General features: G+C 43.9%; 1 protein-coding gene across 2 annotated transcripts in view; it reads right to left on the reverse strand.

Annotated features, from left to right (window-relative positions):
- TRIM3 (tripartite motif containing 3) overlaps window positions 1-16,175 on the reverse strand; it is a 35,435-nt gene that overhangs the window by 11,638 nt on the left and 7,622 nt on the right. The window contains exons 2-7 of one of the 2 annotated variants that reach the window (XM_049780265.1): window positions 8,856-9,020; window positions 2,329-2,560; window positions 1,957-2,108; window positions 1,535-1,715; window positions 483-1,215; window positions 243-346 (exon numbers count right to left, since the gene is read on the reverse strand). In XM_049780265.1, the coding sequence (XP_049636222.1) occupies window positions 243-346; window positions 483-1,215; window positions 1,535-1,715; window positions 1,957-2,108; window positions 2,329-2,560; window positions 8,856-8,986 (1,533 nt within the window). In that variant the 5' untranslated portion in view covers window positions 8,987-9,020. Of the gene's footprint in view, window positions 1-242; window positions 347-482; window positions 1,216-1,534; window positions 1,716-1,956; window positions 2,109-2,328; window positions 2,561-8,855; window positions 9,021-16,175 lie in introns of those variants that run through there. The other variant, XM_049780266.1, reaches the window with a different exon arrangement.

Genomic DNA, 16,175 nt, shown 5'->3' on the forward strand with positions numbered 1-16,175 from the left:
CCTGAAGCCTATGATGGGTGCGGCGGAGGTTAGGGTAAGGCTGCCTGCAGAGTGCAGAAAGCTGTAGTTCCAGAACCCTCTCCCCCCATTCCTTTTAACAAAAATAAATAAGGACCACAACCAGCAGTGATGGGCAAGAGCCCTGGGGGCTAGTTTGGGGTCATGGGTCAGCATGATTCACAGTTCCTTGAAGGTCCAGGAAGAAAACCTTTCACACGGAAGGACAGTGCAAAGCCACCTACCTGGATACATTGGTTGTTGCTGTCGGCGACCACTATTCGGCCGCTGCTGGCTGCGGACACACCCTGTAAATTGGTGAATTCACCCTTCTCCCTTCCACGACTGCCTGTGGAAACGAGATGGGAGGGAAAGAGCAGAATTCATTCACTCGGATCATGGATGTCCTCCTCCCTTCTCTCCCTGTGAGTGCCCCACCCTTAGCCCCAGCAAGCAGGCTTCCTGCCCCTCTTGGCCATCAGTACCAACACGAAACACGAGCTCATCCTCAATGGGGTTGTCCTTCCTTTTGCCGCCCGTGCTGTACATGGAGCTGGGCCTGCGAACAGCCTTCTGCCGCACGTGGCTGCCAGGGCCCCCCGGAGACTTGACCCGGCGCTTGACGTCGTCTGGGGAGGGCGGCAGATCCCCGGGGCGCAGGGCGCGCACGCGAAAGGGGCTACCGCGCACGGGCTGTCCATAGAGCAGCACGGAGAGGACCAGCTCGCCTTCGGCGCGCGCCGTGTACACCAGCTCGTAGGTGCCGTTCTTGTGGTCCACCACGGGCACGGGCAGGCGGCTGCCGTCCGGGCCGGTGATCTCGGCACGCAGCTCGGCACTGCCCGTGCGCACCAGCCGGCCGTCCTTGTCTTTGGTAGTGACGGTGAGCGAGGCCGGCTGGCCCACGAGCGCCTGGCGCAGGCCCTCGCCGGTGGCCACTGTCTCGTGCGCGGTGGCACTCGTCGTGAGCAGGGCGCCCAGGTTGAGGACCGATCGCCGCAGCCCATCGACCTCCAGGACCAGTTCCAGCTGCGCGTTCTCGTGGGGCCGCTCGGGGAAGGCCTGCGCCGCGAGGCCCGCCAGCCGCTCTCGCATGTGCTTGCGCACCAGCAGCACCTCGGGGGCGGAGCCCAGGCGAAGCGCCTGCTCCGCGAAGCTGCAGCTGCTGCCAATGTGCTCCTGACCCTGGCGCAAGGTGTCTAACTGGGTCTGCAAGACCTGGGGAGGGGACAGAAGTGCTCCAAGTATAGGCAACTGGCATAGAGGAGGTCTTCAGTTCCAGAGGCACTGGCAGTGTATGGCATGAAAGAAATGCCTAGGAGTGAGGGCAAGGGGCACTGATGCCCAGTTTAACTACTGGACCATATCAGGAGACAAAGTATGAGGGAGGGGAGAAAAAAAGAGGGAAGAGAAAGTGAGAGAGAGAGAGAGGAGAGAGAGGGGGAGAGAGAGAGGGGGAGAGAGAGAGACAGACAGACAGACAGAGACAGAGACAGAGACAGTGCAGGGGGCGGTAAGGAAGGGAAGTGAGACACACCTTCTGCTTCGCCCCACAAATGGCCTCCAGGTCACTGACTAGGGCCTGCTTGCGCTGCTGCAGTGCTTGTTCCAGGTCCTCAAAGGCTGCACTGATCTGGGCCAAGGCTTCTGCCTTGCGTTCCTGCAGCTGCTGACTGATGCCCCCTACTAAGGCGATAGCGGCTGACAGCTGTGGCAGCCTGGGATGGAGAAGCATTTTATACAGAGTTGCCCAAGGGAGCTTTCAGCCTAAGCATTCTCTGGAGAACCCATTGCTGCCCTCTAAGAGATTCTCCTACTGAATCTTCTTGCCCTCCCTAAGAATTTTATCCTGGCCTTTCCAGAATTCTGACCCTCTCCTCCCCAAGAATTCCTTTTCCTCACTGTCCCTGGTAGTCTTGGTCCCCGAGGGCCTCGCCCAGATTCGGACCAGGTGCTTACCGGCCTCGCACGGCCTCAAGCTGACGCTGCAGAGCCGCCTTGTGCTGCTCTACCACATCCCGCAGCAACACTGTGCCATGCTCCCGGTGCTCCCCTGCGCGGCACTCTCCGCACATGGCCGTCTCACAGGCCTCACAGTAGAATTCCATTGTCTGATGGCACAAGGTCTCCAGTCAGGTAGAGATGAGACACCAAACTTCTCACCCCCTCTTCCCGCATCAGCCCTGTTTGCCCAGCACCTTCCCGGTGCACCACCTACCCAGATCCCTTATCCCCAGATGCACCCTCTCATCCAAAGCCCTTTGCCCCTCCCCCAACCTCTCCGCTGCCTCCTCCCCAAGTCCTGGCCTCACTGGGCCTGCTTGGGCCCACCTTGCCTTCATGGTTGGGGCAGGAGAGGGGACGGCCAGCCACTGCGCTGAGGGGATGGGGATCCTCGGGGTCGTGAGCCCCATCAGATGCCTGCTGCATGGCCTCCATGAGACTGCTGATAAAGAAGTTGTTCTGTAGTGCTGAAACACCCTGCTCAGGAAGGATAGAGGTCTGGCGACACACAGGACAGGACAGCGTCAGGCTCTGGGCAGGGATATAGTTCTGGAGGCATCTGTCCAAGAAGAAAAGAAAGTCAAGGCTGGACGGGGTCAGGATGATATCAGGACACCATTCCTCACTTTTGCTGTCATGCCTTGTCACACCAGTAGGCATGAAAGGGTTCACAGCAGAGGAGAAGCATCCCCAACTGCTCTGGGAAGAATGGAGAGATCTGCATACCTCATGAGGCACACATGCAGGCTCAAATTCTACAGATGTTTATGAATCCTTCTCACAGAAAATGGCAAACTCACCCCACCTTCATGAACATATTCAACATTTACTGCCTGCCTACTCATGCCTATTCGTGCCAAGTTTGGGGCTACAAAGACAAATCACAGTGCCTATAAAGCACTTACAACCTATAAAACTTAGTTTAGAGAATAGAGCTTATATAAGAATAAAATTTATTCTATTTAAAGAATAATTTGGGCCCGGAGAGATAGCACAGCAGCGTTTGCCTTGCAAGCAGCCAATCCAGGACCAAAGGTGATTGGTTTGAATCCCGGTGTCCCATATGGTCCCCGTGCCTGCCAGGAGCTATTTCTGAGCAGACAGCCAGGAGTAACCCCTGAGCAACGCCGGGTGTGGCCCAAAAACTAAAAAAATAATAATAATAATAATTTACAGATAGCATTATCTATAATGCTATTTAATTACAATTTAAGGAATTGTGATTGTGAATTAATTAATTAATTAATTAATTGTGATTAATGGTATAGGTCTTGAAGCTAAGCTGTCTGCATTTAATTTCCAGATTATATATACTGTGTGACCCCTAACAAGTGACTTAACTTTTTATTTGGAGACAAGGGGCGGTTTGAGGCCACACACAACAATGTACAGAGATTATTCTTCACTCTATACTCAGCGCTTAGTCATTATTCTGTACTCAGAGATCACTCCTGACAATGTTCCTGCAACCATATGTAGTGCTGGGGACTGATCAAACCTAGGTCAGAGTTTGGAGATATAATACTTCCTTTGTAAAATGGAGACATTACAGGTTGCTTACAGAGTGTTGAATGACTAAATGTAGAGCATTTACTTCCCTGACTCAAAATGGCTCTATACCTTGTAGATAATTTATATTACTTATCATTAATATGAGGAACATAATAGAATAAATAAATGTATAGAAAGGTTGTCTAGCCTAGGATAGTTGGAGTGGAAGAACAGAAAAAGCTTCAGAGGAGGTGACATAAGCTAAATCTAATGAATAGATAACTATTTGTCTGACCAAAGAAAGGTGCAGGGAGAGGAAGAATGGTGTTCCAGATACAGAAGGTAACTAGGAACAGCATGAGGTGGGCATGGCATTATAATATGTCATTTATATATGCCGATTATATTATAATATAATTAATATAATATAATATAATATAATAATATGGCTGAAGACCAAGTTTCAGTGCAAGGAATTAAGGTAACAGCTGTCTGAAAAGAGATGTAGGACCACATCAAGGACTTACAAATTACCCCAATACTCAGAGGGAAAAGGAAAGTATGGTACACCCAAGTTTACATTTTATCAGGCTCCTCTTTACTGCCTTCTCATTAGAACATGATGAGACAGAAGACATGGCTATGTTTGCAGAGACCAGTGAAGATAAGATACATTCTGGAGCCAGGCAGCTACGTTGGAAGACAGTGGTTGCATCATCATTGTCATTATTCATTTACCATTTTGTAAGCACTATATGTCAGGTGCTATGCTTTGCATTTTTATGTTAACATATTTAGAAAGACTAAGGGGTTCACTGTTTACCTAGTAAACACTACATTCCAGATCCAAATCCAACAGCAAAGCATATATTGAACCATGAATCACTATCTAATAGTCAAAGTAAGAAGTGAAGAAGACCTATGTTTAGGCAATATCAATACAGACTGAAATGAAACAGATTTATTTTGTTCTGGTTTAGGGCTACACCCAATGGTGCTCTGGGTATCAAACAGTGCTGGGGATTGAACCTGGTCCAACTGCATGCAAAACACATGCTCAGCCCATCTCTGGCCCATGATGAAACAGATTAAGAAATATTTAAGAGGGCCTGGAGAGATAGCACAGCGGTGTTTGCCTTGCAAGCAGCCGATCAAGGACCAAAGGTGGCTGGTTCGAATCCCGGTGTCCCATATGGTCTCCCATGCCTGCCAGGAGCTATTTCTGAGCAGACAGCCAGGAGTAACCTCTGAGCATCGCTGGGTGTGGCCCAAAAACCAAAAAAAAAAAAAAAAAAAAAAGAAAGAAATATTTAAGAGGGGCTGGAGAGATAGCATGGAGGTAGGGTGTTTGCCTTGCATGCATAAGGACGGTGGTTCGAATCCCGGCATCTCATATGGTCCCCCAAGCCTGCCAGGAGTGGTTTCTGAGTGTAGAGCCAGGAGTAACCCCTAAGCACTGCTAGGTGTGACCCCCCAAAAAAAGAAAGACAGAAAGATTTAAGAAGTAGAGTTATTGAAAATGTCTTCTGATTAGATATGTGAAATGAGAGCTGGGTTGATGGTAGATTCCTAGTTTAGATAACAGAGAGGAGAGCAGTGACATTAGGATGAGATACACAGAAAAATGAATGGTTATAGGTAACTTCAAACTTGGTTGATTTTGATCTAACTGTGGGACCACCAGGTAGAAGTGACCAGTAGACAGTTGGGGAGAAGGGAGATTAGAGAATACAACTAGGCAAGAAGATAAATGCAGTAAACAACAAACACTGAATGACAAGAGCAAAAAGAAAGGGGCAGAATAGAAAGAAAGACCTATAATGGTAGCCAAATAAGTAGTACAACTCCAGAAGGAGGAACTGAGTAGTCAACAGTGTCAACACAGCTGAGGAGTTAGGGGAGGCAAGGATAGAAAAATGTCCAATGAATCTGGCAAATGGGAAACTTATTTCATAAGGAACATAGAGTGAATAGGGCTGTGGGAATTTGAGTGTTAGACTGTTGTAAGTTGAAGGTAAATATGAGATGGATATTTGAATAAATTGAGGAATTAGATGACAGTAGGGTAAGGGGATGGGCAAGGGACCACAGCAAGTTCCTGTCTGTTCATACAAACACCTTGAGTGTTTAGAAACTGAAGGGACAGCAGAAAGGTGAACAGGACCAGAAAGACAGAACTAAGTCTAGGGGTTAGAAAAGTGGATAAAAGTGACTTGAAAAGAAAAAATATACCCTATTCTCTGGAAGGAAGGGAATAGAGAGGTGACTATATTTAAAGGATGCCTATCTTGCCTCAGACAAGATCAGCAGCTGAACAGGAGAGGGATTTTAGGAGGATAGTAAGGACTGGAATTAGTCACTGAGGGGAGGAGGAAGAGAAGTTTACTAGAAACAAGTTGCTGGCAGTTGGAAACCATAAATTTGTAAAGGGAAGATCTGCACTGTACAAAATTCCCATATCCTCATTATCTTCTCAATGTTCTTTATACTCTCTGTTCTGAATGAATTCACTTATAATTATTTAACAAACACATGCCAGGCACGATTCTAAGAGTCTTACAAATATTAACTTATTTCACTGTGACCTAATTTCCTTGGCAGTCATTTCAAGTAGAGAATGATTTTTTTTTAAGGGGCGGGTCATACTCCACATTCCATAAGGTCAGAGGTAGGGTCCAGTCCTCCTCTTCCTGACTTGGAACATTTTTGTTTTGTTTTGTTTTGTTTTTGGGTCACACCCGGCAGCACTCAGGGGTTACTCCTGGCTCTATGCTCAGAAATCGCTCCTGGCAGGCTTGGGGGACCATATGGGATGCTGGGATTCGAACCACCGACCTTCTGCATGAAAGGCAAACACCTTACCTCCATGCTATCTCTCTGGCCCGACTTGGAACATTTCTAAACTATCCTTCAGCTTCTTGGAAGCTCAACTTTTGTTTGGTCTTCACACTCCTCCCCCTTAATAACTGCTGAGCTAATGGCTGATTTTCTGATGGCAGTTTTCTCATTCATTCAAATTCTAGTTAAATCTCTTATTTTGTTATGCCATATATATATATGGATATATACACACACACACACACATATATATATATCCACATATTCCTGCTATCAGTGACTATTATCCATAAGGCAACTAATCTACTACCAGGATTTTGCTGTTCCCTGTCTTAGAACCACTGATCTTCACCTCTACTCCATCTGAGCTGTCCACAGCCATGCTGACCATCACCTACAGCCTCTTCACCCATCACTACAGCATCTATGAACTCTGCATTTCAACCTTTCCACTTCATTTACCTGCAGTTCTCCCCAGCTCAATGAACATGGGACTTCTCCGCAGAATATCTTGAAAGGCATTAAGACCTCCTTTTTTTGGGGGGGGGGGTCACACCCAGAGCGTTCAGGGGTCACTCCTGGCTCTACACTCAGAAATCGCCCTGGCAGGCACTGGGGGACCATATGTGATGCCGGGATTTAAACCACTGTCCTTATGGACGCAAGGCAAACACCTTACGCTATCTCTCTGGCCCCAAGACCTCCTTTTCACTTGTTGCACATACTTAGCTTACAATTGCTTCCCAACTGGTCTCCTTTTTCTGCTTTTACTCCTTTGTGATATATTCTCCACAGGATAGTCAAAGTGAACTTTTAAAAATCTAAATTTCAACATATTTCCCTGCTTAAGAAAAATAAATTTCTGGGGCCGGAGAGATAGCACAGCGGTAAGGCTTTTGCCTTGCATGCGGAAGGACGTTTGTTTGAATCCCAGCATCCCATAAGGTCCCCCGAGCCTGCCGGGGGCGATTTCTGAGCATAAAGCCAGGAATAACCCTTGAGTATTGCCTGGTGTGACCCAAAAACAAAAAACAAACAAACAAACAAATAAATTTCTCCTGTGATTTCCCACTGCATTCAGGATGCAATCTAAACACTCCTTAACCACTCAGCTCCCTAGTGAATTGTCTTGACTTTCAGGTTTTACTTCATTCCTCTTTCTTCCTCACACAAAAATCTGTTTTACCTATTGCCTAGAATAATGCTTATATCTCCGTCCCCTTGTCTTCTGATTTCAGATGAAATGTCAGCTCTTTCAAGAAGCCTTCCTTGATAATTCTATATTCATCACCAGTACTTGCTAAAACTTTCATTTGGGGGTGGGGGTTGGGTGGGAAGTGGTGGCTCAATGATATTGGGGCCACTTGTGGCAGTATTCAGAGAACCATACAGCACCAGAGATCAGCTGTATACATGGAAAGCACCTCCACCCCTATACTATCTCTCCAGCCCTATATCTGGAATAAAACATTTAACACAACTGTAAATCTCCTATTAATTTGCTTAATGTCAGTATCAGGTCATTAGAACATAAGTTCTTTGGGAACAGGAAGCAAGTCTAAATGAATGAGCAGTAGTTGAGAGTGAAGGATCTGATTCTTTATTCTGATCTCACTACTTGTTAGGGAAACTTGATATCATTTATTACTGACTCTGAACCTAGTTTAAAAATAGGGATAATAGGAGCTGGAATGATAGTGCAGCAGCTAGAGTACTTCTCATTCAAACAGGCATCCCATATGGAACCCTCCCTGACACCACCAGGAATAACCCTTGAGCACTACCAGATGTGGTCCAAAACTGAAAGCATACAACCCACAGCAAAATTCAAAAGCAAAACAATACAAGCAGGGGATTATAAAGTATCTATTTTGAGGATTAAGTAAACTAGTATCTTAAAACTCACTGAGCTCCTGGAAAATATAAGAAATCAATAATGGTAGCTTCTGTTATTTTATTTTCTCAGGCACTGGTTTTCTCTAGGAGCAGTCAGTGATCTGAATGGAGGGAAAGGTGCAGAGAAGGCCAATTGCTGTTCAGAGCCAGAACTAAGATACTATTATGAGGGGCTGTAGAGATAGTACAGTGGTGTTTGCCTTGCAAGCAGCCGACCTAGGACCTAAGGTGGTTGGTTCGAATCCCGGCGTCCCATATGGTCCTCCGTGCCTGCCAGGAGCTATTTCTGAGCAGATAGCCAGGAGTAACCCCTGAGTGCGGCCGGGTGTGGCCCAAAAAACAAACAAAAAAAGATACTATCAGGCAGGTTTAGAAAAGGACAAGGTATGAGGAAAGTTTTAGTGGCTATTCAAGGGATCAGCCATCATGTCCATGATACAAAGGAAAGGAAGCAGGAGGCAGGATGGAGATGGTGGGTGGGAAAAGAGGGGATTTCAGAGAGTTGGATTGCTATATAGTAAAAATTATTAATAGTAGGCATAGGACAATAAGAGATGTTTATGAAGCCACTTCCCTCTCCAAGGGGCACACATGTCCTCATCCCCACACACATACACACACAACCTCACCTCTCACAGAAGGTATGAAGACAAGGAAGAACCTTGGGGCACCGATACCGATCCAGGCAGATGCTGCACACCAGGAACTGCTTGTCCATTGGTGGGACCTCTGGTCCGGGGCTATCTTCCCTCTTTGCCATAGTGCCCAATGTGGCTCCTGCCACTCACACCAGCCTGTGTTAAGAGAGATATCAGCACCAGAGAAGCAGAATTCCTGCCTCCCATCATGCCAATCACATGCAAAAGCAAGATCCTTCTCCTGCTTATTGGTCCAGGTACCAATTGCAGGCCACAGGAGTAAAATGTTGAAAACCACTGATCTAGAAGGGACAAAGTGAAGGGGGTGGGCTGGCTGAACAGAGAGGATTAGGGTGGGCACCCAGAGTATTCCAATTAGAAACCCAGACTTAGGTTTACATTCCATTCCAAATTCAGCCTCTTATCAGTTATGTGACCTTAGGTAATTCAGAGAGCCTCTTTGCATATCAATTTTCCCATCATTTGTACCCAAGGAATAATCATTCCTCTCTCTCTAATGGCCCCTTTGTGAATGTGCAGTGGTACAGTATGGTATACCCACTTATTTATTCGGGAGGGGGGTTGAACCACACTTGGTGATGCTCAAGGAGTTACTCTTGGGTCTGCACTCAGGAATTACTACTAGTGGTACTCAGGGAACCATATGAGGTTCTGGGGATCAAACCTGGCTCGGTCATATGCAAAGCAAATGCTCTACCTGCTATACTATCTCTCCAGCCTCAGGAATGCCCACTTTCACTAACATACAAACCCTTCATCTCTTGTGCCTCCCCTAGTCCTAGTCCTCCAACTTCCTGATGGGGTCTTTCCTGACCACCCACAGTCCTTCTATTTACACTCAGACCCACCTCTCAGTACAACTGCCCAGGATCGCTTTCTTTCCATAATTCGTCAAGCCTTTTAAGTTCTGTCTCCCAAATATCTTAGAGCCTTTTTTCCAGTCACACAGCTGCCACTCCCAATTCAAGTCAACCCCGAGGCTTTCCCTTAATATAGCATTAGTCTGACTCCTCTTCTATACTTCATTATCTATTCCCCTTGATATGTGAATAGATCCTAAAGCATGGATTCCATTTATGCCACTACTCCCTATTTACAATCCTTCAATGGGTCTTTATTGTCCAGAGCACAAAGATCAAACTCCTTAGATTGTCCAGTGAAGCCTATATTCGTCTGGCTCACACCTCCCTAACCTCATATCTTATTCTAGGATCAGTCAGATTGGTCTCTTTTCCATTCCTTAAAAACTGATTATTCTGGGTTTTTGTTTTGTTTTGTTTTGTTTTGTTTTTTATTTTTCCACACCAAGAGATGTTCAGGGATCACTCCTGGCTCTTCATTCAGAAATCAATACTGGCAGGTTCGGGGAACCATATGGGATGCCAGGGATTGAACCCAGGAATTGCGTGCAAGATAAATGCCCTACCCACCACATTATCGCTCTGTCCCCCCCCCTGTTTAGTTTTTGAACAGTTATACAATCTGTTGCCTGAGGCTTCTTTCAAACTCCCTGTCAACCTGACTAAATCTCATTTTTTTTTCCAGCCCTATGTTCTCCCCATTTTTTATTTTTTTAAGTTTTTGTGGAGCTAACCTTTGTATTTTGTATATCCTAGAAATCAAAACTTTATCTGATGTGTTGAGTGCAAATTTTTTTCCAGTCAGTTATCTGTCTTTTAGTTTTAACCCATGTTTCTTTTACCATACAGAAACTTTTTTTTTTTAACACCACCCATCACCAGTGCAACATTCCCATCACCAATGTCCCAAGTCTCCCTCCTCCCCACCCGACCCCCGCCTGTACTCTAAACAGGTTCTCAATTTCCCTCATACATTCTCATTATTAGGACAGTTCAAAATGTAGTTATTTATCCAACTAAACTCATCACTCTTTGTGATGAGCTTCCTGAGGTGAGCTGGAACTTCCAGCTCTTTTCTCTTTTGTGTCTGAAAGTTATTATTGCAAGAATGTCTTTCATTTTTCTTAAAACCCATAAATGTGTGAGACCATTCTGCGTTTTTCTCTCTCTCTCTGACTTATTTCACTCAGCATAGTAGATTCCGTGTACATCCATGTATAGGAAAATTTCATGACTTCATCTCTCCTGACAGCTGCATAATATTCCATTGTGTATATGTACCACAGTTTCTTTAGCCATTCGTCTGTTGAAGGGCATCTTGGTTGTTTCCAGAGTCTTGCTATGGTAAATAGAGCTGCAATGAATATAGGTGTAAGGAAGGGGTTTTTGTATTGTATTTTTGTGTTCCTAGGGTATATTCCTAGGAGTGGTATAGCTGGATCGTATGGGAGCTCAATTTCCAGTTTTTGGAGGAATCTCCATATCGCTTTCCATAAAGGTTGAACTAGACGGCATTCCCACCAGCAGTGGATAAGAGTTCCTTTCTCCCCACATCCCCGCCAACACTGTTTATTCTCATTCTTTGTGATGTGTGCCATTCTCTGTGGTGTGAGGTGGTATCTCATCATTGTTTTGACTTGCATCTCCCTGATAATTAGTGATGTGGAGCACTTTTTCATGTGTCTTTTGGCCATCTGTATTTCTTCTTTGTCAAAGTGTCTGTTCATTTCTTCTCCCCATTTTTTGATGGGATTAGATGTTTTTTTCTTGTAAAGTTCTGTCAGTGCCTTGTATATTTTGGAGATTAGCCCCTTATCTGATGGGTATTGGGTGAATAGTTTCTCCCACTCAGTGGGTGGCTCTTGTATCTTGGGCACTATTTCCTTTGAGGTGCAGAAGCTTCTCAGCTTAATATATTCCCATCTGTTAATTTCTGCTTTCACTTGCTTGGAGAGTGCAGTTTCTTCCTTGAAGATGCCTTTAGCCTCAATGTCCTGGAGTGTTTTACCTACGTATTGTTCTATATATCTTATGGTTTGGGGGCTGATATCGAGGTCTTTAATCCATTTGGATTTTACCTTCGTACATGATGTTAGCTGGGGGTCTAAGTTCAATTTTTTGCAAGTGGCTACCCAGTTGTGCCAACACCACTTGTTGAAGAGGCTTTCTTTGTTCCATTTAGGATTTTTTGCTCCTTTATCAAAAATTAGGTGATTTGGGGGCCGGAGAGATAGCATGGAGGTAAGGCGTTTGCCTTTCATGCAGGAGGTCATCAGTTCGAATCCCGGCACCCCATATGGTCCCCTGTGCCTGCCAGGAGCAATTTCTGAGCCTGGAGCCAGGAATAACCCCTGAGCACTGCCAGGTGTGACCCAAAAACCAAAAAAAAAAAAATTTAGGTGATTGTATGTCTGGGGAACATTCTCTGAGTATTCAAGCTTATTCCACTGATCTGAGGGCCTGTCCTTATTCCAATACCATGCTGTTTTGATAACTATTGCTTTGTAGTAAAGTTTAAAGTTGGGGAAAGTAATTCCTCCCATATTCTTTTTCCCAATGATTGCTTTAGCTAAATCTCATTTTTTATCTTTTCGTTTTCCAGGAAAGGTCACTTATTCCAGGTCTTCCTTGATTTTCTGAAACCAGGGTTCAGCTCTGTACCTTTGTTTCATACTATACGATGTATAGCATATACATACTATACATCCATCTCCTCCATATCTTATAAGATTATAGTATAATTTTCAAATTGCTTCTCTGTATGCAGAGTACATTTTTGAAAGTGGAGATTGTGGGGGTTTGGGTCATACCTGGTAATACTCAAGGATTAATCTTGGCTCTGTGCTCAGGAATGATTCCCTGGTGGGGCTTGGGGAATCTAATGTGTTACTGGAGGAATACTGGGAATGGCCACATGCAAGGCAAGTGACTTAACTTTCCAGAAAGTGACTTTCTGGCCCTATAAACAGAGTTCTTACAAATACTATTTTTATTTCTAGTATTTAGCACAGAGCTGGGTATAAGGATAAATCTATATTTAATGAATTAATCCAGTAGTTCAACAACTGTTTGTTAAGTGCCTATTTTTTACAGTCACTGAGGATAAAGTGATAAACAAAACAAAAACAAATGGTCACTGCATTTATGGGGAGGTAATGAGAGATATTTTAAAATTCGATAAATAAATACAAAACTGCAAATACAAAAGGAAAGATGCAAGGAAGCAAAACGTTCTCTGAAAAAGAGCATATCTTTGATATAGTAATCAGTGAAAGCCTCTTGAACCAGGTGACTTCCATTTTTATTTTTGTTTTGGGACCACATCAGGCAGTTCCTTGAATTCACTCCTGGCTCTGTGCTCAGGAATCAGTCTTGGGAGATTTGGGGAACCATATAGAGTGGTAGAGACTGAACACAGGTCAGCTGTGTGCAAGGGACACATCCTACCTGCTGTACTACTACTCCAGGAGACTTTTAAAGCTAAGATCAGAGAGATGGGAGAAAAATGGGAGAGATAAGGTGAGGGCATCAGAGAGTAAGGGCAGGAAATCACTCTAGGCTGAAGGAATTCCAGGAATGAAAGTTCCAGGGTGGAAGCCTCATTGGAAACAGTGCATAGACAATATGTTTAAAGCAAAGCTAATAAAAAGCAAGAGGCCAGTAAGGGAAGGTAGGCTGAAATGACATCACTGGGGCCTTGATATTAAGAAGTTGGGTTTTTATTTGAAATTGAGAAGGAAATTATGTAATTTAGGAAAATAAAAATACACGATTATGGCAGCTTTGAAGTGGAGGATTGAAGCAGAGTGGAAGAAATGGGGTGATGTTAGTTTCAGAGGCCACGCCAGTTCTTTGGGAAATGATGCATAGAATTAGGAAAGTTATAGGAAAAGTAGAATGATATGAGAAATCATCATTGGGTGGAATCAAAAGGACAGCATGATAAAGCCAACAGTAATCCTTGAACACCATTGGATGTTGCTAAAAAAAAAAAAAAAAGAACATCATTATGGAGTGGATGTAAGAAGGAAAAAAACAATCATTAGTGATTCTCAGGGTTACTGGGCAGATGACAAGTAATGCACAGCAAAAATAAGAAGCTGCTCCGTGACTTCTGGTTTAGACAATGCTAAATTTGAGGAAGGTGGCAGTGCAATATTGGGCAGAAATATTAAGTGAAGAATAGAATACAGGACTTAGAGAGTGTAGCTTGGAGTTACTAACAAATTAATCACATCTAAAGCAATAAGAAGGGGCTAAAGAGATAGCACAGCAGTAAGGCATTTGCCTTGCATGCGGCAGACCCAGGACGGACCTGGGCTCGATTCCTTGCATTTCATTTGGTCCCTGAGCTTGCCAGGGGCAATTTCTGAGCACAGAGCTTGGAGTAACCCCTGAGCACTACTGGGTGTAGCCCCCAAAAACTAAATAAATAAATAAATAAAGAAGATCATTAATCATCAAAGAGATGCAAATCAAAACAACAATGAGGTGCCATTTAGTGCCACAGAGATTGGCACACATCACAAAGAATGAGAACAATTAGTGCTGGTGCTGATGTGGGAAGAAAGGAACTCTCATTCACTACTTGTGGGAATGCCATCTCTCCAGCCTTTATGGAAAACAACATGGAGATTCCTCAAAAAAACTAGAAATTTAACTCCCAAATGATCCAGTTATATCACTCCTAGGGATACACCCTAGGAACACAAAAACACAACACAATAAGGCCTTCTGCACACCTACATTCATTGCAGTGCTATTTACAATAGCCAGAATCTAGAAACAATCCATATGCCCAACAACAGAAAAATGGCTAAAGAAACTGTGATACATATACACAATGGAATACTATGTAGCGGTCAGAAGAGATGAGGTCATGAAATTTTCCTATACACGGATGTACATGAAATCTATTACACTGAGTAAAATAAGTCAGAAGGAGAGAGATAGACACAGAATAGTCTCTCTGATCTATGCGTTTTAAGAAAAGTAGGGACCAGAGCGGTGGCGAAAGCGGTAGGGCATCTGCCTTGCAAGCACTAACCTAGGACGAACTGCGGTTCGATTGGTCCCCCAAGCCAGGAGCAATTTCTAAGTGCATAGCCAGGAGTAACCACTGTTACCAAATGTGGCCCAAAAAACAAACAAACAAACAAACAAACAAAGTAAAAACATTATTGTAATAATACACAGAGACAATAGAGATGAGGTCTGGAAGGACCGGCTCATGATATAAAGCTTGCCACAAAGAGTAGTAAGTTCAGTTAGAGAAATGACTACACTGACAACTACCATGACAATGGTAGTGAGTGAGAGAAATAGAAAGCCTGTCTTGCATGCAGGCAAGGGTTGGGGAGTAGGGAGATGGAGGGCACTAATGATGGGAATGCAGCACTGGTGGGGAGGGGGGTGTTCTTTTCTTTAAAAATACATTTAAAAAACTGAAAACCAACTACAAACATGCTTGTAATCATGATTTTTTTTTGTAATCATGATTCTTAAATAGGTATGGCCCAAAAAGAGCAAAAAATGCATATTAATAAAAAAGAAGATGCATTTATAAGATTTTGAAATACTAAATAAAATTTGTAAATATAGGAAACTATGCCACTCTTTAAAAAGTATTTTAAGTAAAAACTGGTATAATTATCTACTTGATATGTAGTTTATAATATTAAATACAGTATTTTATTTATATTTATAAATATATATATATTTTTTTTGGTTAGTTTTTGGACCACAACCGGTAATACTCAGGGGTTACTCCTGGCTATATGCTCAGAAATCGCTCCTGACTTGGGGGACCATATGGAACACCGGGAATAGAACCGAGGTCTGTCCTCGGTCAGCTGCAGGCAAGGCAAATGACATATCACTGCACTATTGCTCAGGACCCAAATATATTTATATTTTATTTATACACTGGAACATAATAGTAACATATGTTAACACTTTCATTATACTACTTTATAAAAAATAATATTCAGGGGTCGGAGTGGTGGCGCTAGAGGTAAGGCGTCTGCCTTGCAAGAGCGAGCCTAGGATGGACTGCGAGGTTCCCAGCATCCCATATGGTTCCCCCAAGTCAGGAGCGATTTCTGAGTGCATAGCCAGGAGTAACCCCTGAGAGTCAATGGGTGTGGCCCCAAAACAAACAAAAAATATTCACCAAATACTATTTAAATGCATGTTAATTATTTTAACATAAAATATAAAATGTACAGATGCAAAACATCTGTCTTAAAAGTAAACATTATATCCAGTTTTCAGGTTGGGACATTTATGCATATAAATCTTTGTTCCAAAAAAAAAATAGAGAGCAAGAAGAAGAGATGAGACATCTACAAAAGAGAGAAAGAGAGTAGGGATTAAAGAAGAACCCAGGGGCTGGAGAGACAGCACAGCAGTAGGGCGTTTGCCTTGGATA

Source organism: Suncus etruscus, chromosome 9 (genome assembly GCF_024139225.1).
Source record: "Suncus etruscus isolate mSunEtr1 chromosome 9, mSunEtr1.pri.cur, whole genome shotgun sequence".
Classification (NCBI taxonomy): domain Eukaryota; kingdom Metazoa; phylum Chordata; class Mammalia; order Eulipotyphla; family Soricidae; genus Suncus; species Suncus etruscus.